At 46.3% G+C, this 21,880-nt stretch overlaps 1 protein-coding gene across 2 annotated transcripts in view; it reads right to left on the bottom strand.

Annotated features, from left to right (window-relative positions):
• The window catches only part of Cad88C (cadherin 88C), a 167,400-nt gene that overhangs the window by 44,841 nt on the left and 100,679 nt on the right, over positions 1-21,880 (bottom strand). For both annotated transcript variants that reach the window (XM_075687797.1, XM_075687802.1), the window contains exon 2: positions 15,895-15,998. In XM_075687797.1, coding sequence (XP_075543912.1) covers positions 15,895-15,967 — 73 coding nt within the window. In that variant the 5' untranslated portion in view covers positions 15,968-15,998. The remainder of the gene's footprint in view (positions 1-15,894; positions 15,999-21,880) is intronic.

Genomic DNA, 21,880 nt, shown 5'->3' with positions numbered 1-21,880 from the left:
ATATATATATATATATATATATATATATATATATATATATATATATATATATATATATATATATAACCCATTCTCTTTTTCATGTCAAAAAGTATTACAAGCCCTACAAAAGCGAATGTGAGCAGATAGATGATTCTGCGAAAACAACCTTCTCAAAACCTTCAATGCCGCAACAATACTTAAAGCAAGCAATAAATGGAAGTGTCGAAAATAAGCGATGAGCGCAGGAGTATTATTTCTAAGGCACCATGCAACTGAACTTGTTGGGGAGTCCCGGCCGTCTCTTCGAAGTACATTGTAAGGCAGAACGACAGGCAGTGTACCATAATGCTGCGCGCAGTGGCAGGCAGCCACTCGCGGAGGCTATAGCTACGTCAGACCGAAAGAAGCTCCCAGTCGGCTCGGCAGGTGCGGGCACGGCACCCGCTCCGGCACCCCCGCTGTCTCTGACCTGGCCTGGCGAAGGCCACTGCGCCGGGCAGCCGTGTGCGGCTGACGCATCCGACTTACACGGCAGTCGCGTCAGCCTATATACGCTCGTGCGGGTTGAACAAGTCCCGTTTTCCATGCATCAGTGCAGAAATGCATTTGTAAAAATAATGCGGATAGTAAACAGGAGAAATGACCCAGCAAAATAAGATCAATGGTTGAAAGCGCCTGTCGAACCGTATCGCTTTCCCAGGGACTACCGCTCCTACAGACGTCCGATAAAAAACCAACAGAGCTCTGTCGTGCGAAGTAAGAGATCTGTTAGGTAAGGGGGTGTGTTGGGTGACTGACAGCAATAACAGAATCTCGACCGCCTTCGTTGGCCCCCACTTAATTACCGGTTCTTCTTCACATAACTAAATCATGCTCTATATGCAGCAAATGTAGATTACAAATAGCTGAAGGCACGTTAAAGAGCACCAAAATATGGTTTGATCCGACGCGTCTCACAGCCTGCGGCCGCACTGGGGAATTCAAAAAACCCGCGGAAGCTTCGACACGCTAAACTATTCACATTGCTCTCTCTCTCTCTCTCTCTCTCTCTCTCTCTCTCTCTCTCTCTCTCTCTCTCTCTCTCTCTCTCTCTCTCTCTCTCTCTCTCTCGACATAAAAGAGAGAGGGAGAGGGAGAAATGAGATGCCAGAATGCAGGGATGTTAGCCGGAAGACAGACATGCAGTTTGCTACCTTGCATTGGGGAAGGGGATACAGAAAGATAAAGAACAAAAGCACACGCAGAGAGAGAGAGAGAGAGAGAGAGAGAGAGAGAGAGATTATCGCCATAATGAGCGCACCATACGTAACGCTTGGTTAAGCGCGTTTCAGATTAGACGCGCCGAAGAAGAGTGTGCGCTCGGAAGTGTTCGCTTGGAAGTTTCCGAACACATTTCAGAACTAGTAGACCGAGAAGACGCAGCGCACAGCAGACCGACGTCTGTTTATTCATCCACCCATGCACCCTCCCCCCTGTCCGCCCACTCTTCGTGAATATGCAAACAACCGCACTTCAAGAGACGAAAAGTTTCGAAGATAACGCTGCATAACGGGACAGCACTCAAAGAGAAATAGGTAGGCGCGCTTTCGTGGGTTCTTCCTACGCAACTTGAGCCCGCTGCAGAGTTTCGCTGTTTACAATTTCCAGAGACAAAACAAGGCAGACGAGGCTTATAGGTTGCGAGACTGAACCGAGCTCTTGTTTGGGCGTAAGGGAAGTCGAACAAAACAAACTACCAAACGCGCTCGAACCTAGCGTATATATGAACTCGACGTTGAGGCGCGACATATAGCGCTAAGCCAAAAAACACTGCCTTTCCGTCGCCCTGCTTGACATACGTACTCGTACACCAGTCCCGGCGGTATCATGAGCCGCGCACGCCGAGGAAATAAAAGCAGCAGAGGGGATGTGGTGGTTGGCGCGCTGCAAACGAAAGCCGCGGGCTGCTGAAGCCGCCGCGCAGGCGAGCGAAGAGGAGCCGCACATCCCGCATACACTAGTCGGGCGGGCGAGGCGGAATCAACAACTCGCTCGGACCAGGAAAGAGGAATCGGGGGCATTCAGTGCCCGTACCTGTGTACTAGTACGACCATCGGCGGCCTGCGCCGGCTGCTTCCGCGCCGAGACAGCCAGCAGTGCAGAAGAAGAGAACCCGTTTTCGGAGGGAGGGCACCCCCCCCCCCCCACCCCCCGAGCTCAGCACGTGGTCGCTACGAAGAGGAAGCACCAGGGCCGGCCGTAAAAAAGAAAGACGCCACCGGTGAATAAAGAGCCGGCCGCAGAAGGCGCCTTTGACGCAGATCCACCCTGCGGTGGCTCGTGCGCTGTGCAGGGCGGACACGGACTTGCCGCGATGGGGCACCGAGCGAGCGACCGCCCTGCACAATGTGACGACGCGTGCCCACCGTCTTGGCGGTTTGAGCTGCGGGCGTCGCCGCCCGAGCAGTGCGGCCGACTCCAACGCACCGCGGTGGCGCAGCCATGCCGTCCAGTCCCCGAGATAGAAGATACATGGGTATTTGACGAGCCTACATTGTGTCAGCACTCACGCAGTGAATGCGAAGCTTCCCCGCATTACATATTTTTTTTTTTGGGGGGGGGGGGAGGGGGTTATTTGAAGTGATTTGCCTCTCGTGGACGTTACAGCTCGCGCAGCGCCTCGTAAGAATTTGACACACGATGCACACATCGAGCGCAGGTTGCGGCGTGAAGGGCGGAGTTAGATTCAGGCCGGCCAGATGCCGCTCCCAGGCAGTGAGTCCGCGGCCAGATATCTTCATTTCCAAGTTAAAGGGGCCTCTGCCCCAGCTCGCACTGTCTATAGCCCGGGCCTGTCTCACACCGAGCCGCACCTCAGCACGCGTAACCGCCGCGTGACGGTAGGCTGGGTGCCGAGCAAGAAGCAAGCGATCGCAGTTATTTTGAGCTCGAGCGTGAGATTAGGAGATCAATTAATTTGTTGGCGCGCACGCTCACCGCTGCACGTGTGTCTGAGAAGGCACACGGCAAGCATCCAGCGTTGCTCTGTATCGTTCACGCGCAGCGAACTGCGAATAATTAAACGCACGTATTCGCGTGCCGCCTCCTAACGCCGCAGTCGAGAAGCCTCTGCAGTGAGACCAAATTGTAGCGCAGCTGTCTACTGCTGGCTGCAGCAATAGGGAACATGTGCACACTGCTGTTGCTTCTGACCCTGCCACTGACGTCACAATGGCTTGACCGTAGAGTCCTGCTTTTATTTTATATAATTTTCTAGGTCAAGAGCTCAGTTGGCGCTAGCTTGATCGGGTCAACAGGCGCTTCGACGAACCAATCTGAGCGTTTCTTTTTTTTTTTTTTTTTACAGATACTGCAGGCCCTATTCGGGTCCAAGCACGGGTGGTTATACCAGTGGTAATAAATAAGACTAGAAACAGAAAAAATTGAGAAATACAGAACAATATATAGATACAGGGACACCAACATTTGCAATTTATAATAATCAACATTAAGTACGAAGTACGAACAATATAGTTCTAGTTCGCAACTCGACAACAAAGTAGTGATAAACAATGAACATACAACAGATCACTCAATTCAGCACTTTACCTAATTTTAATACAACACATACACGAGAATTTATTAGTTTCCTTCCTTGTGTGCAGGACGCTATTTATCATAAGAAAAATTATTCGCAAGATGAACAAACAATTGTGGTGTGTTAGCGTTAACTACTTTCTGTGGTAATTTATTCCATAATGAAATAGCATGAGGAAACAGGGAATGTTGATGTATGTTAAGGTAACTGAATGGTTGCCTAACTGTTTTGTTGTGTTGTGTACGGTGAAAGCGCATTGACGGCTCGGTTAGGTGACGTTCACGCGATATTTTAATGTGACCATGGTAAAGCCAGGGAAAACACGGGGAAGGCGGGAGATGGAAATTCAAGATGATGAGCGAAACGAGAACAAGGTTAACGAAGGAGCCAGTTTGGACAAGTGGGCTTCTCTTCTTCAAGGCGACCATATGCTTTCTTCGCCACAGTATATATAGGTGGGGTTCTTCTAAAGGGGAGAGGGCGTAAGGCGGGTGGGTGCGGCAACGAGCGAAGGTGTGTTAGCGGCGGTAAGGCTGAGAAGTTTTAATCTGGACGCCATTCTACGATGATCGAGTTTTTTCATCTTTGCCCTATCGCGAAGGATTGACACGCTCGAGAAACGATAACAGGTAGAATAGATAAACCTCAAGGCCAAGTTCTGCAGCCTTTCTATTTTTTTAATTAAATATTGTTGATACGGACACCAGATTAGGTCCGCGTATTCCAGTTTTGGCCTGATGAGAGCTTTGTATGCTGTTACGTTACAGCGGGTGAGTCATGACGTAGTTTCCGTTTTAAAAATGCCAGCTTTTTCAGTACGTTACTACAAAGACTATCTATATGGGGTTCCCAATTTTAGTTACTCGTGAGTGTAACACCCAATACTTCACTTGCCGAGTTTTTCTAACATAAGCATTTTTAATGGTGTAAGCAAATTCTAAAGACTCTTTTTTGTTACTAAATGTTATTCTCACCGTTTTCGAAGTATACAGATTCAAACCCAATTTGTCACACCGCACACTGATTGAATGCAATGCACCATTTAGTCTGACTTGATCAGAGTTTTGATTTAGGCTCGTATAAACAACACAATCGCCCGCAAGAAGTCGGACCTTTACAAGTAGTTTCACTGATAAATAGATATCATTGATATAAACCAAAAACAACACTGGACCGAGCACCCACCCTTGTGGTACTCCTGAGTGTATACATCTAGTATATCAGAGGTGCAGTCATTAACAGCCACATATTGTTTCCTTGAAACTAAGTAGCATGCTAGCCAGCGAACAATGTGTTCAATACAAATAGCATGCAGTTTAGTTACTAAATCATCATGCGCAACAACACCAAGCGCTTTAGAAAAGTCTAAAAACACTGCGTCAATTTGACTCTTCATACTTAGTGAATTTACGAAGTTATCGGTTATCTAGGCTAGCTAAGTTGCAGTGGTCAGACCAGATCTAAGGCCATGTTGATTGTCATGAAGCGGTTGGTTATTTTCTAGATGTATCATAATTGCCTTAAATACAATATGTTCTAACAGCTTAAAAATTGTGGATGTTAGGGAAACTAGTATGCAGTTGTTTAATTCTAAAGGAGGTCCAGACTTGTGAAATGGGACTATCCTCGCGGAGCGCATGTCGTCGGCTATCACACAAAATTCTAACGAGATTGTATATATTTTATACAAATACTCTGAACACCCAGGTCGCTTATCTGGTAAGAAAAACGTTTGATATTTCGTCAGGACCGTGTGATTTCCTTATATCAAGTTTACGCAAAAGGTTAAGAATCCCGTGTTTGCTTAAGTTTACTTCAGGCATCGGTTCAAGAGGCACATAAGATGGCAGTTGTACGTGCGACGCCATCAGCGCAAAAAAAAAAAAAGAACGAACTGGAAAAATGCGCTAATTTTTTTTTTTAGAAATTATGGAGGGATCATCAATGCTTACGCCCGATGCTTTTATTTCTGTGATACCGCCTTTACCGTTAGGCAAATAACGCCAATATTTTTGGGGTTGTTCTAACATAAAGAGGACAGAGTGCAGGAAATACATTGGTTTCTTGCTGCGTGCATTTTTTCCTGAAAAGTTTGTACTAGACTTGGAAGCTGTTTCTTGTCACCACATTTACGATAGCGTTTAGTCTTTCGTTTTGGATGAATCAGATCACGATCCATCCATGGGTAGTCCCTATTGACACGTTTCTTTTTTAGAGGCCCATAAATGCGTTCACAGTCAAATATCATGTCTTTAAAACGTGACCATAACTCATTAACGTCTTTTATCTCATTAAAATATGGGGAAAAGGATTCCATATAGCAGAGCACTGCATCATCATCCGCATGCGTGTAGTCCCTGATAAAAGTGTCAGAACGTTTGACGGGTGATCGCGAGCCAGAAACAGGACATGCTAAAACGAGTAACTTGTGATCAGGTATCCCATCTTTGACACAAACATCTTGATGCGTCAAGCGTGACCTCATGTGCCTGAGCATCGGCGCAGAGTTCATAGGCCGGCTAGACAACCTCCTCACTGAGTGAAATAACTAGCATTTGTTCGAACTGTCTCGCTCTAGAAACCAACGCGTATGCCTGGTGATCGTGGTGATCGAAATGAATGTCTACGAACTAATATACCGAGATGCACAGCTTATCGTAATCGGACCGTTGCTGGCAACGGCCAGCTTGAATTCACTTTTTTTTTTCTTTTTTTTTTACCATGGTTGTACTTCTGTCTAGTTATATTCCTAAGTTTTCTGCCACTCACGACAAGCGATATCTTACAGTGCCAGTTCTCAGCTTACTGCCAGCGCAGGAGACTAAATAGCGCATAGTATATATATGAGACAAAGGCAGGGAGGTTAACCAGGGTTAAAGCCTCCGGTTTGCTACCCCGCACTAGGGGCAGGGAAAGGGGAAGTAAAGACGGAAAGAAGAGAAAGGCGTGAAAAACAAGGATCACCAGTCATTTCGTAAGGAGGTCAGAGAAGCGTCGATCCTTCAGTGGAACACGACAGGTCTGAGACCTCGCATCGCCGATTTTCGTCAGCGCATAGTATAATAACTCGTATAACACTTTACTTCAAAAGGGTCAAGCGAAAATGTCGCAACAACTGACAGAACAATGCGAAGTTCTTATTCTGTCCTTCCGAATACAGGAGCTTCCTTATTTTCCCTTCCTCTATAGTTTGGCGAGATGTTTTCCCAGCGCCTGCAGCACGAATAATGTTCTTGTCGACGAGGAAGCGATATTGCTTCGGCCGCATGAAAATACCCGCAAAATTCTCGCAGGGCGCCACAACGTCAGTACTAGACCGTGACATAAGTGTGTAATATCAAGCGATGCAGACTGCTCACATCAAAGAATCCGGCTGTTGAGTTTATAACATGATAGTATTATATACTATAAGGGACCCATGCGAATGTATAGGAATAACCGCCTCGGTGTTTCGTTAGGATTTTGGGACGTAACGCAAAGGCTATCCCTGTTTGTCTCTCTCTCTGTTAAGCGGCTGCTTCGTGGGCACTCGCATCGTTAAAAATCGGCACATCACAAACACACCTGTGAATAGCAAAATCGTTTGGTTGAGATCCAAATGTCGTCCTGTCTCCATTGTGCGCATGCTTTGTTTTTTTTTTTTTTTTTTTTTTGCACTAAAACTTGCGGATGCGACGCCAAGTCGCCCAGTATATTCTATCCGTACATCCAGTATGCAAATGCTTAACGCATCAGTACAATGTGATGATGTGGGATCGGCATTTCCTGGTGCCCACGCTTTGTTTCGCAGCCACGATAGCTATACGTTGTTCTGCTATAAGAGCATGAGAACTTAAATGTGAATTGAGCTAGGTGCTTCGCTGTGGCCGAGTGCTTCAATCATAAACGTCAGCGGAATTCCCTAATTAATAGAGAACATTTCGAAAACGCCTTCGTGAGTTGGCACTGGGCAATGCGTTCAATGAAGCTTGAATGGTGCAGACGAAGGTGAGCAGTGTAATTTTGTTTTACTAGAATGTTCTCACGACTCCCTGTACGTTGCATATGCGTATGTCGCGCGTTAACGCTCTCTCTCACTCTCTCTTCCCGTCGTATTCTCGCCAGCGCACTACTCTTTGATTTATCGTCGATATTTTTGGTCATCTAAACACACTGTGGTTAAGAAAGCGATTTACCAGGGAAGCGAGCCAAAATCTACAAAAAAAAAAGAAAAAGGCGATGAAATGTCTATACCTTGCGTGTATCCCATTACTCCAAAGGCCGACCAGTTGTTACTCTTAATGAAACAATAAGTTAAATGTTCGTATCAGCTGCGATAAACGGATAAATGTACCGAAGGCGCGGATGAGGACAGAGACACAACTGATGGGTTACCCTTTGCTCAGCTGAACAGTACGCGTATATATATATATATATATATATATATATATATATATATATATATATAAACGAGAAGAAAGGGGGTTAACCGAGGGGCCCGATTTTATTAGTTATATCGTAAGAAGCCAACAAACACTGACACCAAGGACAACATAGGGGAAATTACTTGGGATATATATATATATATATATATATATATATATATATATATATATATATATATATATAATTCCTTCATGTCTTTTTTTTTTGTATCCATCCAAACTACGGCAACAGCGGCTCAATTACAGATGGCAGGCTAAGCGGAAATACTTCTTGCAATTTTATCTTCACTGCTGACTCTATGTTCCCAAATAACTATGTAATCATGATTTCTTGCGTTACACGAAACATTTCAATGCAATTGGTTTCCGTTCCGAGAAATTGAATCGATCATAACAGATTCCACACATATGAATGTCACGTGACAAAATCGAATTACTTAATAAGGTGCGGAATAAGTCCAGTTGGAATTGTGAATGCATGGTAGGTTTCAGCGCAGCATTCAGAACGTGCGGGATGAAAAAAAAAGAAAAAAGAACGGGTAGGACATGGACAGAGCGCTCTGTCTCTGTTATACCCCCCCCCCCTTTTTTTTTTTGTTCCGGTCTTTCGTGCACGCTGTGCTCAATATTACTATGGACTCGAAATACTTGTGATAAGTTGAACCGCAATATAAATAATCATTTTTTTCTGGCGCAAAAAAACAAAAAACAAATATCAGATAAGCGAATTATCGCTATACGTAAAGCAATCTATGACCTTAAGCTCGCTATCTAAGAAACACAACAATATATCTCCTGTATATACGTTTATACGCGCCGCATTTTTGCCCTCGAGCAACGTTCATTACCGGGCATATTTCTTGACAGTTACCTAAAAATTCCTCGTTCATATTAATGCAATAAATACAGCATATGATAATCGATTTGTTACCAAAGCTCGGCATTTTTTTTTTTTTGATAGGACTACATCAGCTACGCTCCACTTTGCTTTGACACGCACTTGCGTCATTAATTGTGATGCAACATCGGGGTCTCGCGTATTGTGCTACAACTTGTGCAATTGCAATACATCCAACGTGACGCTGCAAGAATCATCACTGACAGTGCGTATACGAAGCGGTCACTCCTATTTTCATAGATATTGCGTTTTTTTTTTTCCTTTGACTCACCATGTTGCATAGGACTTAATGTGGATTATTATAGGATTTATTACTAGTCATTTAATTCACAATTCTGACGTTTCGATTATTGTAGACGTGGTGCAGATCATTCGTGCTGACACCTTTAGAATCGCCAGTCAAAATAACGTTTCGCTTCGAGGTGTTCGCACAAACTGTGGGAAGCAGATAATTGACAGCGTTGACATTTTTAGAATGGCTTACATCTCGCAGTAAGGCTGCTGCTTGCTTGATAATTCTTAAACGACTCTAGTGAAGTTAAATGTTTATTTCAAGTCCAAACTTAGGTATGTCGCACATTTTCCATATTTGGCTGTTTCTGTTTACTCTGAGTTTTTTTTTCTTTCTACAGCAAGCTGTAGAAGAATGGCCTACAAAATGGAAAACTAAAAGTAACGAAGCGAAATCTTTCATGCTGAGAATTACAAACAGAACAAAGCATATTAGTTATTATAATTACGACATGAATTCAACAGTTCTAAGTCAAGCTGACGCGGAGAATTACCTAGGTTTAACCATTTCAGAAGACTTAAAAGGGACTGACAACTGGCCAGAGCGTGTTGTGAGACGTCGATTGAAATGAAATGACCATGATTTATAGTCGTAGAATCCAGCACGCTGTTTGCGATTTAAGTAGGAATTATAATTTTTAATTGGCAAAGAACGTCTTAAAAACCAGTAAGTGGCGCGAACTGGCGGTGAAGCCTTGGTACTACGGATGTAGTACATGAGAATACTGTAAGTCGCCTGTTGTTAAGTACCGCATACTTGTTGCTTGAAAAGTGCACTTCATATATTATTAGGCTTTTTCGCTTTATTCTATGCCCGCACTACAAAGTTAAAAATGTCCACGCAGCATACACTCCAGTCCCTCAATGCATGACGGCGCACATGGTTGCTGTTGTACTCGCGTGAAACTGCGAGCGCGCATGCGAGCGGTTAAAAATCCATTGTTCCAGCTCACTCAGATCTTCGAGAGACAACATGCTTCGGAAATCAAAAGCTCACGTGTGGCTACGGCAACACGCTGAACTGAGTATCACGTGGAAAAACCGTAGTTTCAGTTTAGAGAACTTGGCTTGGCTTTTTTTTTTTTTTAAAGCACGCTTGACTTGTCAATGACGAAAGCTCTTGGACAGGATACCACGAAAGCACGTAGCCATTATTGTAAAAATAAGTTAACATTTCGGAAAACGCGAATCGCAGGAACATCGGCTTGATAACCAAAATATAATTTATCACAGCTAGGACCGCACTTGTCATCTGCCTCCCCCCAATGCCGGCATATAATCGCTATCACGCACACCTATCGATGCTTATAGCATGCTTCCAGTGAACGACTGCTTCTTCAGTGCAGATCAAAACATTCTCATACAAGAACGGTCCACGGCGTTTTACGCGTTACCGCTATACATGATTCAACACTCTGACTTGAAAGGTTTCCATTACACTAAAAAAAAAAAATGGGCACAATCATTGCACGTTTGCAATTCCAAACCCATTTCTGGATGTGTACGCGTATTCAGTTTCTTTCGCGAACGATAAATGAATGCAACTGTTTACCATTGTCTGTTTTATATTCAGCAGTATCGATACTTTCTATAGGCACGTGTTAAACACCGTTCATGAAATACGCATTTTGTAACTATCATTCAGACATTCTAGAGTTCTAGAATGTTTCCTGCAACGTTTTTGTCATGTTACAAACATCATCATCATAGTGCGACAAATATGTATGTTAATCAAAATATTATCTAATATTTTATGTTCTGTTTACTCTTACATTATTTTTCAATGTCACGTGCAACTTTCCTGTACCCACCCTGTTACGGCTAAGACGGCCAACAGTATCTGGACATAAAATTAGGGCTTTAAGTAGTATACGCAGGCGAAAGAAAACCGTGAACGAAAGTTATGCAAGACGGTTCTCTCACGCAATCCTTAATAGCCGAGGAGGGCGACTGACGCTGACGACAGTTTGTCCCGGGAATCGCGAGATAGAGGCCCATTCTGCATTCCGTCTGGAGTCAACGGCCTTGTTCGGCCACTACACAAACACACAGAGCACATCCATAAACTGCGCATTTTTGTTTACTTTTCCCAACGAATGACTCCCGATGGACGCAGCCAAACATTCGGTCGAGGTAGGTTGCTTCGGTCCCCTCTCCTCTCCGCTTTCAACTTTGAACTCTGGGAGCCTTCGGACGCATCTCGTGCCGCTTTGTGATGAGGCGAGCAGCAGGCGGGCGCGCAGAGATTACTCGCGGTGCCGTTCTCGTCCGACCGGCGCTCGTCTCCCAACGAACGCTTCCGTCCGCTCGCCGCGCTCGAAGAAAAGGCGAATCATAAGTTCGTGATCGCGTGAGTTGAGGGACCGGCGATCGCGCTTTTTTGAATGCCGCCGCACCGCACCGCTGCCGCCGCCGCCGCAGCTAACGCGGTATATAACCCCTTATTTTACACCTGAGCACACTCGGCGTGCATGCAGGACTGAAATGCAAGTTTCGCGCGCGCTATTAGGCGTTTTTCTTGTAGCTGCGCCTTCCTCTTTTTTTTCTTTCTTCCTCCCTCGCCTCTATGAGCTATGGACGCCCTGGTCGTAAAGAACAGATCTCGGCGGATGTCCTTCGGGAATGACGCCCGCACGCGGCCACGTCCGCCTTCGCTCACGAAGGCACTGCGTGTAAGCGGGCCGTCGTCGTAAAGAAGCATTAGACGAGGAACGTGTTGCGCTATTCACGGACGTGAGCGCGCCTTATTAGACTGCACTGCGCGGATGTATATACGTGCCCCGGAAGGCGGGAACCGTCGCCCGCAGTGCCTTGCGCCCCCCGCTAGGGGCCGGCGTTGACCACGCTTTAAGCGAATGGGCGAGGCCGGGTTAGGGAAAAACGCTGTTTCGGACGCACTCCTGAGAAGCTGGCCGCTCGTTGGTTCGTTACGTCACCCACCGTAGTGATATACCTCATGTACGAAGCCTCATGTAGGAACAGTTGGTGTATAACGAAGCGTGTTCGCAAAACGGCGAGGCACTCGTCGTACCGGATGTGACGAAGGGACGCCGAACGGCGACTATACTACCAATAACTTTTTCGAATCGTTTCTGCAAATACCGCCATCGCCAGTGGCTACGTGCCGTCCATTGATCATCGGCTTGTTTACGGTTTCCCTCCACGCTATACTCGCTGCCATTTACAGGCAGCGACTATAGCGAGTATATAACCTTTGCAGGCTCTCTCACTGCCGCAAGTAACCCTTTCTACAGTAGTGTAGCATCCCTGTTTTGTATGAAAGGAATTGATTCATATGCATGAAGCAACTGATTCATCCGTATGAACAAAATTATAAGTTCAATCGTTGGTGCGTTATAATTAGCCCCTACCTATAGAGAAGATTATTACGATGCGTGATAATATTCAACGTATACATGTGCAAATGGTAGCAAAACTTACGTATTTAAGCTTATGCCCACCCCTCTCCCGACCTCACACACACCAAGAAGAGAGCGGTAGATTTGCCCCGCACCCCGTTTAAAAAGAAAGTGCTAACACGCGACTTGTAGAATAGACCAATTAGAGTGGTTTAGGATAGCGCAGACGTTGCTATAGCGTAGAATTATACTGGAAGACGCGTCCGGGAACAGTAGTGCTGGCAGTAGCATCCTGTGACACTGTGATTAAACTAAGGGAACTTATATGCTAGCGTAAACGGGGGTTTTCACAGCAACATAATCTAAGCGAAGGAATTTTCGAGTCGTTTATGTTTCGAAGGCAAGAGTCGTGCAACACACTAAAGCTTCTGACAAATCATGGATGACCACAGCATCACAAGGTCTCACCGGCTTCACTGATATTCGCAGGTAGTACCTCCACGCTATAGTACGTTTACCCCCATTCTAAAGATCCCTAATATTCACAATCGCGTTACTTTTTATATTAAATGCGATAACGCTCGGATGCAGAAATTAACCGAAACATCAGTTTATTTACGTGCATGACACCGGCTAGGAACTCGGATGAACTCCCATGAACTCCTGCTTCAAGGCTTGACTTAATTAGTCTAATTTCACAGTTATTTCTGTAATTACTACCTCGAGTCTCTCTGTATGATGCATGTATCCATGGTAAAATAAATCCCGAGAAACTCATATAATTGTTTTTTTTTTATTTAAGCAATTACAAGCGCATTTTGCAAAGCACCCTGTAAACGCGACATCAGTCATCTCTATATTGAGTGAGGCCATTTCCTTTCCCCAGTGTAGGGTAGCCAACCGGGCTCAGTCCTGGTTAACCTCCATACTTTCCCTTTATCATTTGCTCTCTCTCTCTCTCTCTAGAGTATACGACCACTCTGCGATACTTTGTACGCCAACAAAACACTTAAGTTGAAATATCGACCTTCACATTCAAAAACCAGTACCATGAGGTCGCGCTTCATTAGAATAAGAAATTCTGACGCCTTAACAAAAGAGAGGGAGAGAGAGAAAGAGATCGCTAATACACTACATTTACCCTGATAGACAAGAAACGAACTCTTATGCACTTGCTTTGACTTGACTGATTTCCAAGCACTTTGCTGCGTGCACAGCCAGTGTTCCCTCTATCCCGCTTTCCTCTTTCTGTTCCCCCTTTCCCTTCCCCCAGTGTAGGGTAGGAAACCGGACGCTCGTCTGGTTGACCTCCCTGCCTTTCCTCTCTTTGCTATCTCTCTTATGCTGTCTGAATACCATCATATCTCCTTTGCTGGTGTCCCATTTTAGCTCTCTTCCATGAAGTTATCAGGCACTGACCACACAAAGCTTGCACCATGTTTCAAATCTTAGGAACACCCCGATTTGTGCATTCCCGTTTGAAGGTGCGAAAGTATTGGCAATCTGCCGCGGTAGCCCGGATGTGGCGTGGCGCTATTGAGGTAGCGGATTTGACCCCGGCTACGGCGGCCGCGCATCTCGAGGGAGGCAAAATGCTGCAAAGATGCTCGTGCACCTATAGATTTAAATGCACGTTAAAGAATCCCTGTTGGTCAAAGTTAAGCCGCAGTTCTCCACTACGGCGTGCCCGGGCCCTGTAGTCATATCGTGGTTTTGACACCTAAAACTCCCAATACATATATTTTTCTCTTTTTAAAGTTCTCAAATAGTCATTCCAAAGTGCACCTGTATCCTTACAGATATGCTGTACCAATTGTACCAATGCTTTTAGCGTCTATAGTATACAGATACAATGTATTCACTCCCACGTCTATATCTGTATCTATAGAGATAGGCTATACAATTTTTTTAGCGTCTATTATAACACACATAGGCCGCAGTTTTGTAGCGTTGCCTTTTCTGATTCTGTTCCTTTTTCGTGCTTTTCGCGCTTCATCAGTGACCAGAGCGACGCTCCGCCCGCGTTATCAATGCAATCAGCCGGCCGCGAACGGTGGATGATAACGAGTGGCATAGAATCGAGCGGAAGGCATCGCTACAAAATCGCGGCCATGCATTCATTCGAGAGTGAACCGGTATTCTTATAGTTTTGGTACATAAATGATTTCAGCGCCTAGTTTCTAGCGTCTAGTATAAGAATATAAATGTATTCCTTCCCAAAGGCAGCTGAATCCTTATACGCTTACGCTGTATACAAATGTGTTCGGCGTCTTGTATAAGAATGCAATTGGATTTAATGCCCAAATGCGCCTGTATCCTTATAGATAGGCTATAGAAGTGCCTTCAGTGTGTTGTTTTCAGCGTCTAAATATACAAATGTTAGAAATGTTACACAGAAATGGCACGTAGAACTATGGAAATGCATTAACACGCAAGCGTTCTTGTTTCCAGCACATGGGCTATACAAGTGCTTTCGGCGTCTAGTTTTTGCACCGCAGGCTCAGACCATGGCTGGATGGCCGGCCGCATACATTACGTCGCACGCCGTGCTATACAAATTATTACTTGATGATCCGTTTATGAGGTATAATGTCGCAAGACAAAATCTGGCATACGGGAGCCTGACAAGGTGTGAGACCTCGCTAGTTGGCGATTCGTGATGCCAACTTCACAACGCGGAAAACAGACAAGGATAAGAAGAGGGAAAAAGACAAGCGCTGACTTTAGCTGATCTGTCTTGTTTTCGAGATGAAAAATCAGTTGGAAGTCAGCGCTTGTCTCCGTCCTTCTTCCTCTCGTCATTGACTCATTATTATTATTATTTATATATTTTGCGCATCATAGCACTGTATGAGGGACACCGTATTTGATGGTTCCGACTTAATCTTTAGGTCCCTTAGCGCGCACCTAAATCTGAGTACAGAAGCGCATCTCTCGTCTCTTCCTCGCCAGAATGCGGTCATTGCGGGAATCAAATCAGCGATCTCGTAGTCAGCGGTAGAACGCCACGGCCACTGAGACCGCAACGAGTCACGCTACAGAGTTGCGGTTGGTTTAGAAATGCGACATTTTTCAGACCCTAAAGATGTCGCTGGATTTCAAGAGGCCCTAAAGCAATTTGCGCGGCTGTGAACTGTTTCACTGGGTGCTGTTACGAAAAGTTTGCTAACGACGACCAGTATGCACCTGCACAGACAGCAACGATGACGCAACTGCCTTCTGCCGTAATGATCTCACGCGCAGGTGACTGCTTTGAATGAGACTTTTCCGTTCGCTTCCTCGGTCCCAGACGTAGCTCTAATGAAAGTGTTCGGCCATACGCGAGCAAAATGCAGGTCGTCCGGACTCGTGTGCTCAACTCACCTTGCGCGCTGACGATGCATGCGGCCAGGAATGCGACCAGCGGTGTTAACCTGGACCAGGCCCGTGTCGACATCGTGCCATGGCTCTCCGGCTTACGCCACGGCCTGCAACGTACAAACACAACGACAGAGCCTTAGACCGATTTTTCACAGAGCTACAAGCCCCATGGCTGCCTTAATGGCGCGCCCGCGTCGTCTACGCCAGACTCTTCGTCACAAGCGAACCATGACTCCATTGGTAATGATTTCCTGCCGACGCGATGCACGGGTCACCTCACAGTGGCGTTCAAGTGGCGCACAACATCGGCCTTTCTGGGATCCCTTCGCGAGACTGACAGAGCGCGCGTAGTGCGCTAGGCGAAAGAGGATATCGCCCTTCTGCGCCAAGCAGTAAATAAAAAAAAAATACATAGTCAACTGTCAGTAATCATCCCCGAAATAGCTTACGCATATACTGGACGTATTCTTTTTTTTTTTTTTTTTTAGACCATATAGAATTTTTAAAAATCGCCTGTGGCAGGTAGCGTAATTGCAGTCCTTGAGCCGGGTTACTCGAAGCGTCGAACATTATTCGCACGAGAAATCGAAATTATTAATCGCATGATTAACCGAAATGTATTAATTATGTGTTTAATTAATTGCCTTACGGCACATGTTGCAATTTACGAATATAATGTCGGTGAGTTTGCGCGACACACTGACTTGTAACGGCTTCTAAGGATCGCACGGGTTTCGAGATGTGCGCCGCAAAGCTTGCGGTAAAAAAAAAAAAAAAAAAATCGTGATTGTTTCACTTACTCTTTAATCGACCCGCCGTTTTATGCGCTGAAGCACAAAAGTAGCTGGAACGCCCGTGTTTTTCGTTGCACACTTTGTGAATGAATATCTCGAAACTGGTGTCATGCTGACAATTTTCACAAGAGGATATGCCACCGCTTTCGTCCACCGTTTTCAGTAATTCAGCTCGAGGACTACAATTACGCACTCAGCCACAAGCGATTTTTAAAAATTCTGTGTGGTCTAAAAAAGGAATTCGCTCGGTATTATAATGTCAGTACACGTTCGCACGTGATAGGCATGCCCGCACAAAAATTGCGTTTTGATTACACCCGTGTTGAATAACGAACTACGTCGTTCTTAAAAGTGTTTCCCGGGATTTTAATCCTCACGTTTTCATAGCAATAATTTAGGTGAAAGTTTCACACATTGAGCACATGAAACAATAAAAAACAACCAAGTAGTGCTCCCAAACTATCCGAAATTATCGGCGCGCCGGGTCTAAAATTAGCCAAAAACAAATGAAAGAATTAATTGAAAGCATTTACGTTCAAATTCCAATTGTTTGAATTGAAAATGCATTGTGTTCACTATATCTTCATACCCGCATTCGAAGATTACTCCGTATCAGAACACACATGTGGAAGTACGGACAATAACTCGCCATCACTCACTACTACACTGTAATTTGCGCTACAGGGATGAGCATAAGTTCAGGTTGCTCGTTTTGGTTCCGGCGATAATTTCACATCTGACTGGTTAGGCTAGTCTAAGGAATATGGAAAGTCCATACAAAAACTAAAGAAAATACAGATCAAGTTGCCACTAGAGCCGAACATGGAAACGTCTACAAACCTCAACCTTTCTTGCCCTGCCCCTAAAAAAAAATGCATAAGAATGCATAAAATAAAATAATCTCGGCAAGCAATTAAATTTTTCGAAGCGACTCGGCGAAAACCCCAAGCCTAAATGCGCTTATATTGAGAGTGGCTGGTCAATTTCGCTTTCACTATTCAGAAAACTTTCTGTATCTGTACATGCGAAGACATTCTTTCGCAACAATGAGCATCAGCTAGCTTAACAAAAATAAGTTTCGCTGCTCCCTGTACGTCTCTTCTGCATTACTCAATTTCTTTTTTCATTTCTTTTTCTCGTGTCGGAAATAATCACTTAGATTTAAGTTCAATCGCATCATTCTCTCCGAGTCCTTTCCCATAGCGGTACAGCTTTTTCCAAAAGCAGCAAGCTGCTTTCTTATATTATTCTGTATTTATAGTTACTTCATGTATATGTGCACAACTAAAAATTTCCAAAAACCCTACTTTTCAACTATATCTTGACAAAGGTCGGCAGGACAATTCAAGGCAGGAAAGGTCAAGGACAATTCGGTCGACGCAAAACGTGGTTAAAGGCACCGCTGAGCGACCACACAAAGCCACGAACAATCACTCATACGATCCGCTTCTTTCTCATAAACACCTCAAGTATTCGCTACCACAATCGGCCAACAGACGTTCCCGGCTTTTACGAACTGCTCTCGTGCATCAACGACGTTAATAAATATCCAGTCACGTAAGTGCGTGCGTGAGTGTGCATGCGCGTGTATGGGCGCCTAAGCCCAGCAGTTCGACGCGACATTATATTGGCTCAAGATAAACGTCGATTGTGCAACAAACGGCTCGTGCCTATGGGAATGAACGCCTGCATCGACGTCAACGAGCCTTTTCCTGCCTCCATTCATTTCACTCCTGCGCTTACGTTGGCACGCGAATACGCCACACGTCTTGGCTGGATAGAGATCTGTGTCATTCTTCATCGCGGAAGCAATTTGAAGAGAACGCCTCAGAGTCGCGCTGCCCCATTTTACGCGGAAATGTGCATAACGAGAGCTGCCAGCTTCATTACAAAGGGCGTCGTTCTTGGGAGCCGTGCGCACGCATGGCGACTTGAATGCGTATGCCCCTCCCCCAATTTAAAGGTAAATGGGGCTTCTATGAGCAACGCATACGAAAGTCATGGCGCGCAGAACAAGCTGGTGCTCGTGTGACCACTATAGACTACCGGAAGCGCAGTATACAGGAAACAATAGGGCACCCCTTATAACTAAGTCCCCCTGCACGGTGCACTTGGGTCTCGGCGAAATTTTTTTTTTATATTCACAGACGCGCCTTGTAGAGATTTCTATGTGTTAAAATAAACTATCCGTAAAATGAACTGAAGACGCGAAGATGCTAAGAACAGACTTTATTTAGCTGCCGCGGTAGCTCAATGGCTATGGCGTTGCATGTGCTGATGAGCGCGAGGTGGCGGGTTCGATCCCGGCCGCGGTGGCCGCATTCCGATGGTGAAGGAATGCAAGAAAAGCACTAGTGGAACACTTCATTCGGTCCTGCCGGCGCTTCAATGTCGAACGGGAAACTCTATTTGACAACCTGCCAACGCGAGGTTCTCCAAACACGTGTGCGGAGCGGATCATGTTCCCCGAGTGACCGAGTGTAATTCGCAGGGAGATTTCACGCCTTCTACTCGCATATCTACGCGACACTGAACACATGGACATGTGGTAACCGATTCCTCAACAGCGAAAGAGACGAAAAGGCGGAGCAATTGCCGACCCAGACTGGCAGGCTAACACCGCCCGCAATCAGTACCGTAACCAACGAACCACTCGACCAGCTAGTGCACGATACATTGGGTGCACGTTAAATAATCCTAGGTGGTTCAAACTAATCCGGAGTCTCCCACTACAGCGTTCCTTATAATCATATCGTGATTCTAGCATGTAAAAGCTCGGATTTTTTTTTTTTACACTAGTTTCATTTCGTATTGTGAACAAGGTGCCACGTGGAAGTGGAGGCTGTGTGAATAACTTTTGGGTCCGCGCGAGAATGAAACGGGCGGAACGCTGGTGCAGTGGTGCTCTCGCACGAAGGACGTACGCTATCCGATGAATTATTCAGTTCCTTCAGGTCAAGTGTTCAGGACTGAAATTCGCGGAGCTTTTGTTACACAAGTGTAAGAGACGTTTGTGGCGTGGTAAGCGAAACTGACGCTCCAGTATATCAACTGAAAAGAGTGCCAAATTTCTGCGTTGGCGATATCCAAAGTTTCGCTCGTGCTCCTGTTTTTCGTGGGTGCTCTCATTTTGCTTTGTTCGGTAATGTTATGCAGCATGAGCTGCTATGCCGCTGACCGACCGTGAATTAAATCGAGAATCGTGCGATTCTGCTAAACTTATTAAATTGGGGACAGCTTGTTTGTTGACATAAGTCAGCTGAGGGGCCGCTACGGGCCGTCAAATGCTTTAGGAGTATCTTTTCTCTCCGTTTCCTGCACAATAAAGAACACAAACTAAGTGATGAGGGAGTCGCCTCTGGCACTTTTACTTCGACAATGCATAGTAGAGTTCGTGGCGATAGAACCTGGAGTAGACTGCAAGATCTGTTTAAATCAAACATTTTCTTTCTTTTTCTTTTTCCTCTTCGTCTTCGTCATCACCGTCATGCGCGTCGTCATCGACACCGTGATAGCTCATTTTAATGTGCCAAGCCTCCTGCGCCCGCCGCCGTCGTCTTCTCTCTGTCTTATTGACGAATTTTTATCTGTCGAATACCTATTGGCTACATCCACTTCCTAAATCTGGCTAATATGGCGGCATGCAGCAACGAGTCCGGCTGCAAATTTAACATGGAAGAAAAATAGAAGATGACAAAGTGAAAAAAAAAAAAAATAAAGGAATACAAGCTTCGAAAATGAAGAAGTTGGGGAAGAAAACATGGACGATCTTTTGAAGCCACGAGAACAACGATAGTAACATCAGCTATCCTTCTGCCCCTCTCGCCCCCCCACCCCCTAAGCTGATCCATCAAAAGTGCTGACTCCCTCGAGCTATACACCTATGCGTCTGGAGTCAACGGTCACGGTGCCACGGAGTCTCTGATGCCTCGGACGCTGCTAGATGGGCTACTAAGGGCCAGCTTGCTAATTCTCTTTTGCTCGTTTGTCCGAAGCTCCGGCGCGATTCGCCTGCAGTTTGCTCCGGTTCGTCAATGAGGCTATCTGGCATGCCATCGCATGCGCGTGCGCGCAGTTTTTTCGCCTGTCAGCCAATTGAGGTGGTCGCCGACCGCTTCAAATTGCCGGCTTCGCGAGCTTCTTCTGTAACGAGGCCGCTGTTAACCGCGCCGCAAGTTCCCGCAACGCCGACCGCGAGAGCGGGCAATGCGCGAGCAGCCGCATCGGCGCGGGGTGCGCGCGTCCAGGCGAATTCTAGCTGTACACGAAGAGACGCCTCCCGACTGTGTGTACCCGCTTGAAAGATGCGAGACCCCTCCTGCGTCTCATGAGCTCGCATTGCGCGCGCATTAGTAAAAACAAAATACAAACATGTTGGGGGGGGGGGGGGGGGTAGGTACACGAAAAAGCACTAGCGCATAGTTTGTTCTCCGCTCCTTCCAGTTGCGTCGACCTCCGCGTGACCCCAGTGGACGAAAGTGGGGGCGGGCTGCCTGCATGTGGGACTCGCATATATAGCGCATCCACGCCGAGTCGGGCGCTGTCTCAAAACGAAACTCGCGCACACACCGCAAACAAAGAAGCCGAGGCTACCCATACATGCTCGCCGCGATCTCGAATTTATTCTCTTAGCGGAGTTGCGTACGCCACCGGCCGCGCGCATGGAATCTCTCTGCGCCACGCCGCAGCTGGTTATTTGCACTGAGCCGCTGCGCTGCCTCTCCCCCTGAGAATAGCCGCCGACGCCTGAGGCACCTCGTTGTCCGCACGCGAGTCTTGCAGCAGGCTGCGCGTTGAGGGCCGCGGCATAGATGCGCGCTTGGCACTCGGGCCACAAGACCCGTCTTTTGTTTGGGTTTATTCTTGCGTGGGAGTCTTCCGTGTGGCCGCAGCCACACATATGCGAGACACCTATTGGAGTCTCCTCTCGCCGCTGCAGCAGCTGTTGCTGGTGCTACTACAAATAGCGCACGAGGCCTCTTGTCTGCCGCGAGGGACGCATCACCCGTCCTGGAGCAACAAATTGATTTATGCGTGCCGAGGCAAAGTGTCTCTCCATTTCTAATGGTACACCGCGGTCAGACCCTCCGAGTACTGTTTCGGTAACGATGCTCTTGTCGTGCGCGGCGACCCGATTGGCCGCGCGCGCGAAATGCGGCGCGAGGTCTCGCACGGAGGTGTACGTGCTGCCTTCG

Source organism: Dermacentor variabilis, chromosome 1 (genome assembly GCF_050947875.1).
Source record: "Dermacentor variabilis isolate Ectoservices chromosome 1, ASM5094787v1, whole genome shotgun sequence".
NCBI lineage: Eukaryota > Metazoa > Arthropoda > Arachnida > Ixodida > Ixodidae > Dermacentor > Dermacentor variabilis.
This window is presented reverse-complemented; position numbering and strand designations above follow the sequence as displayed.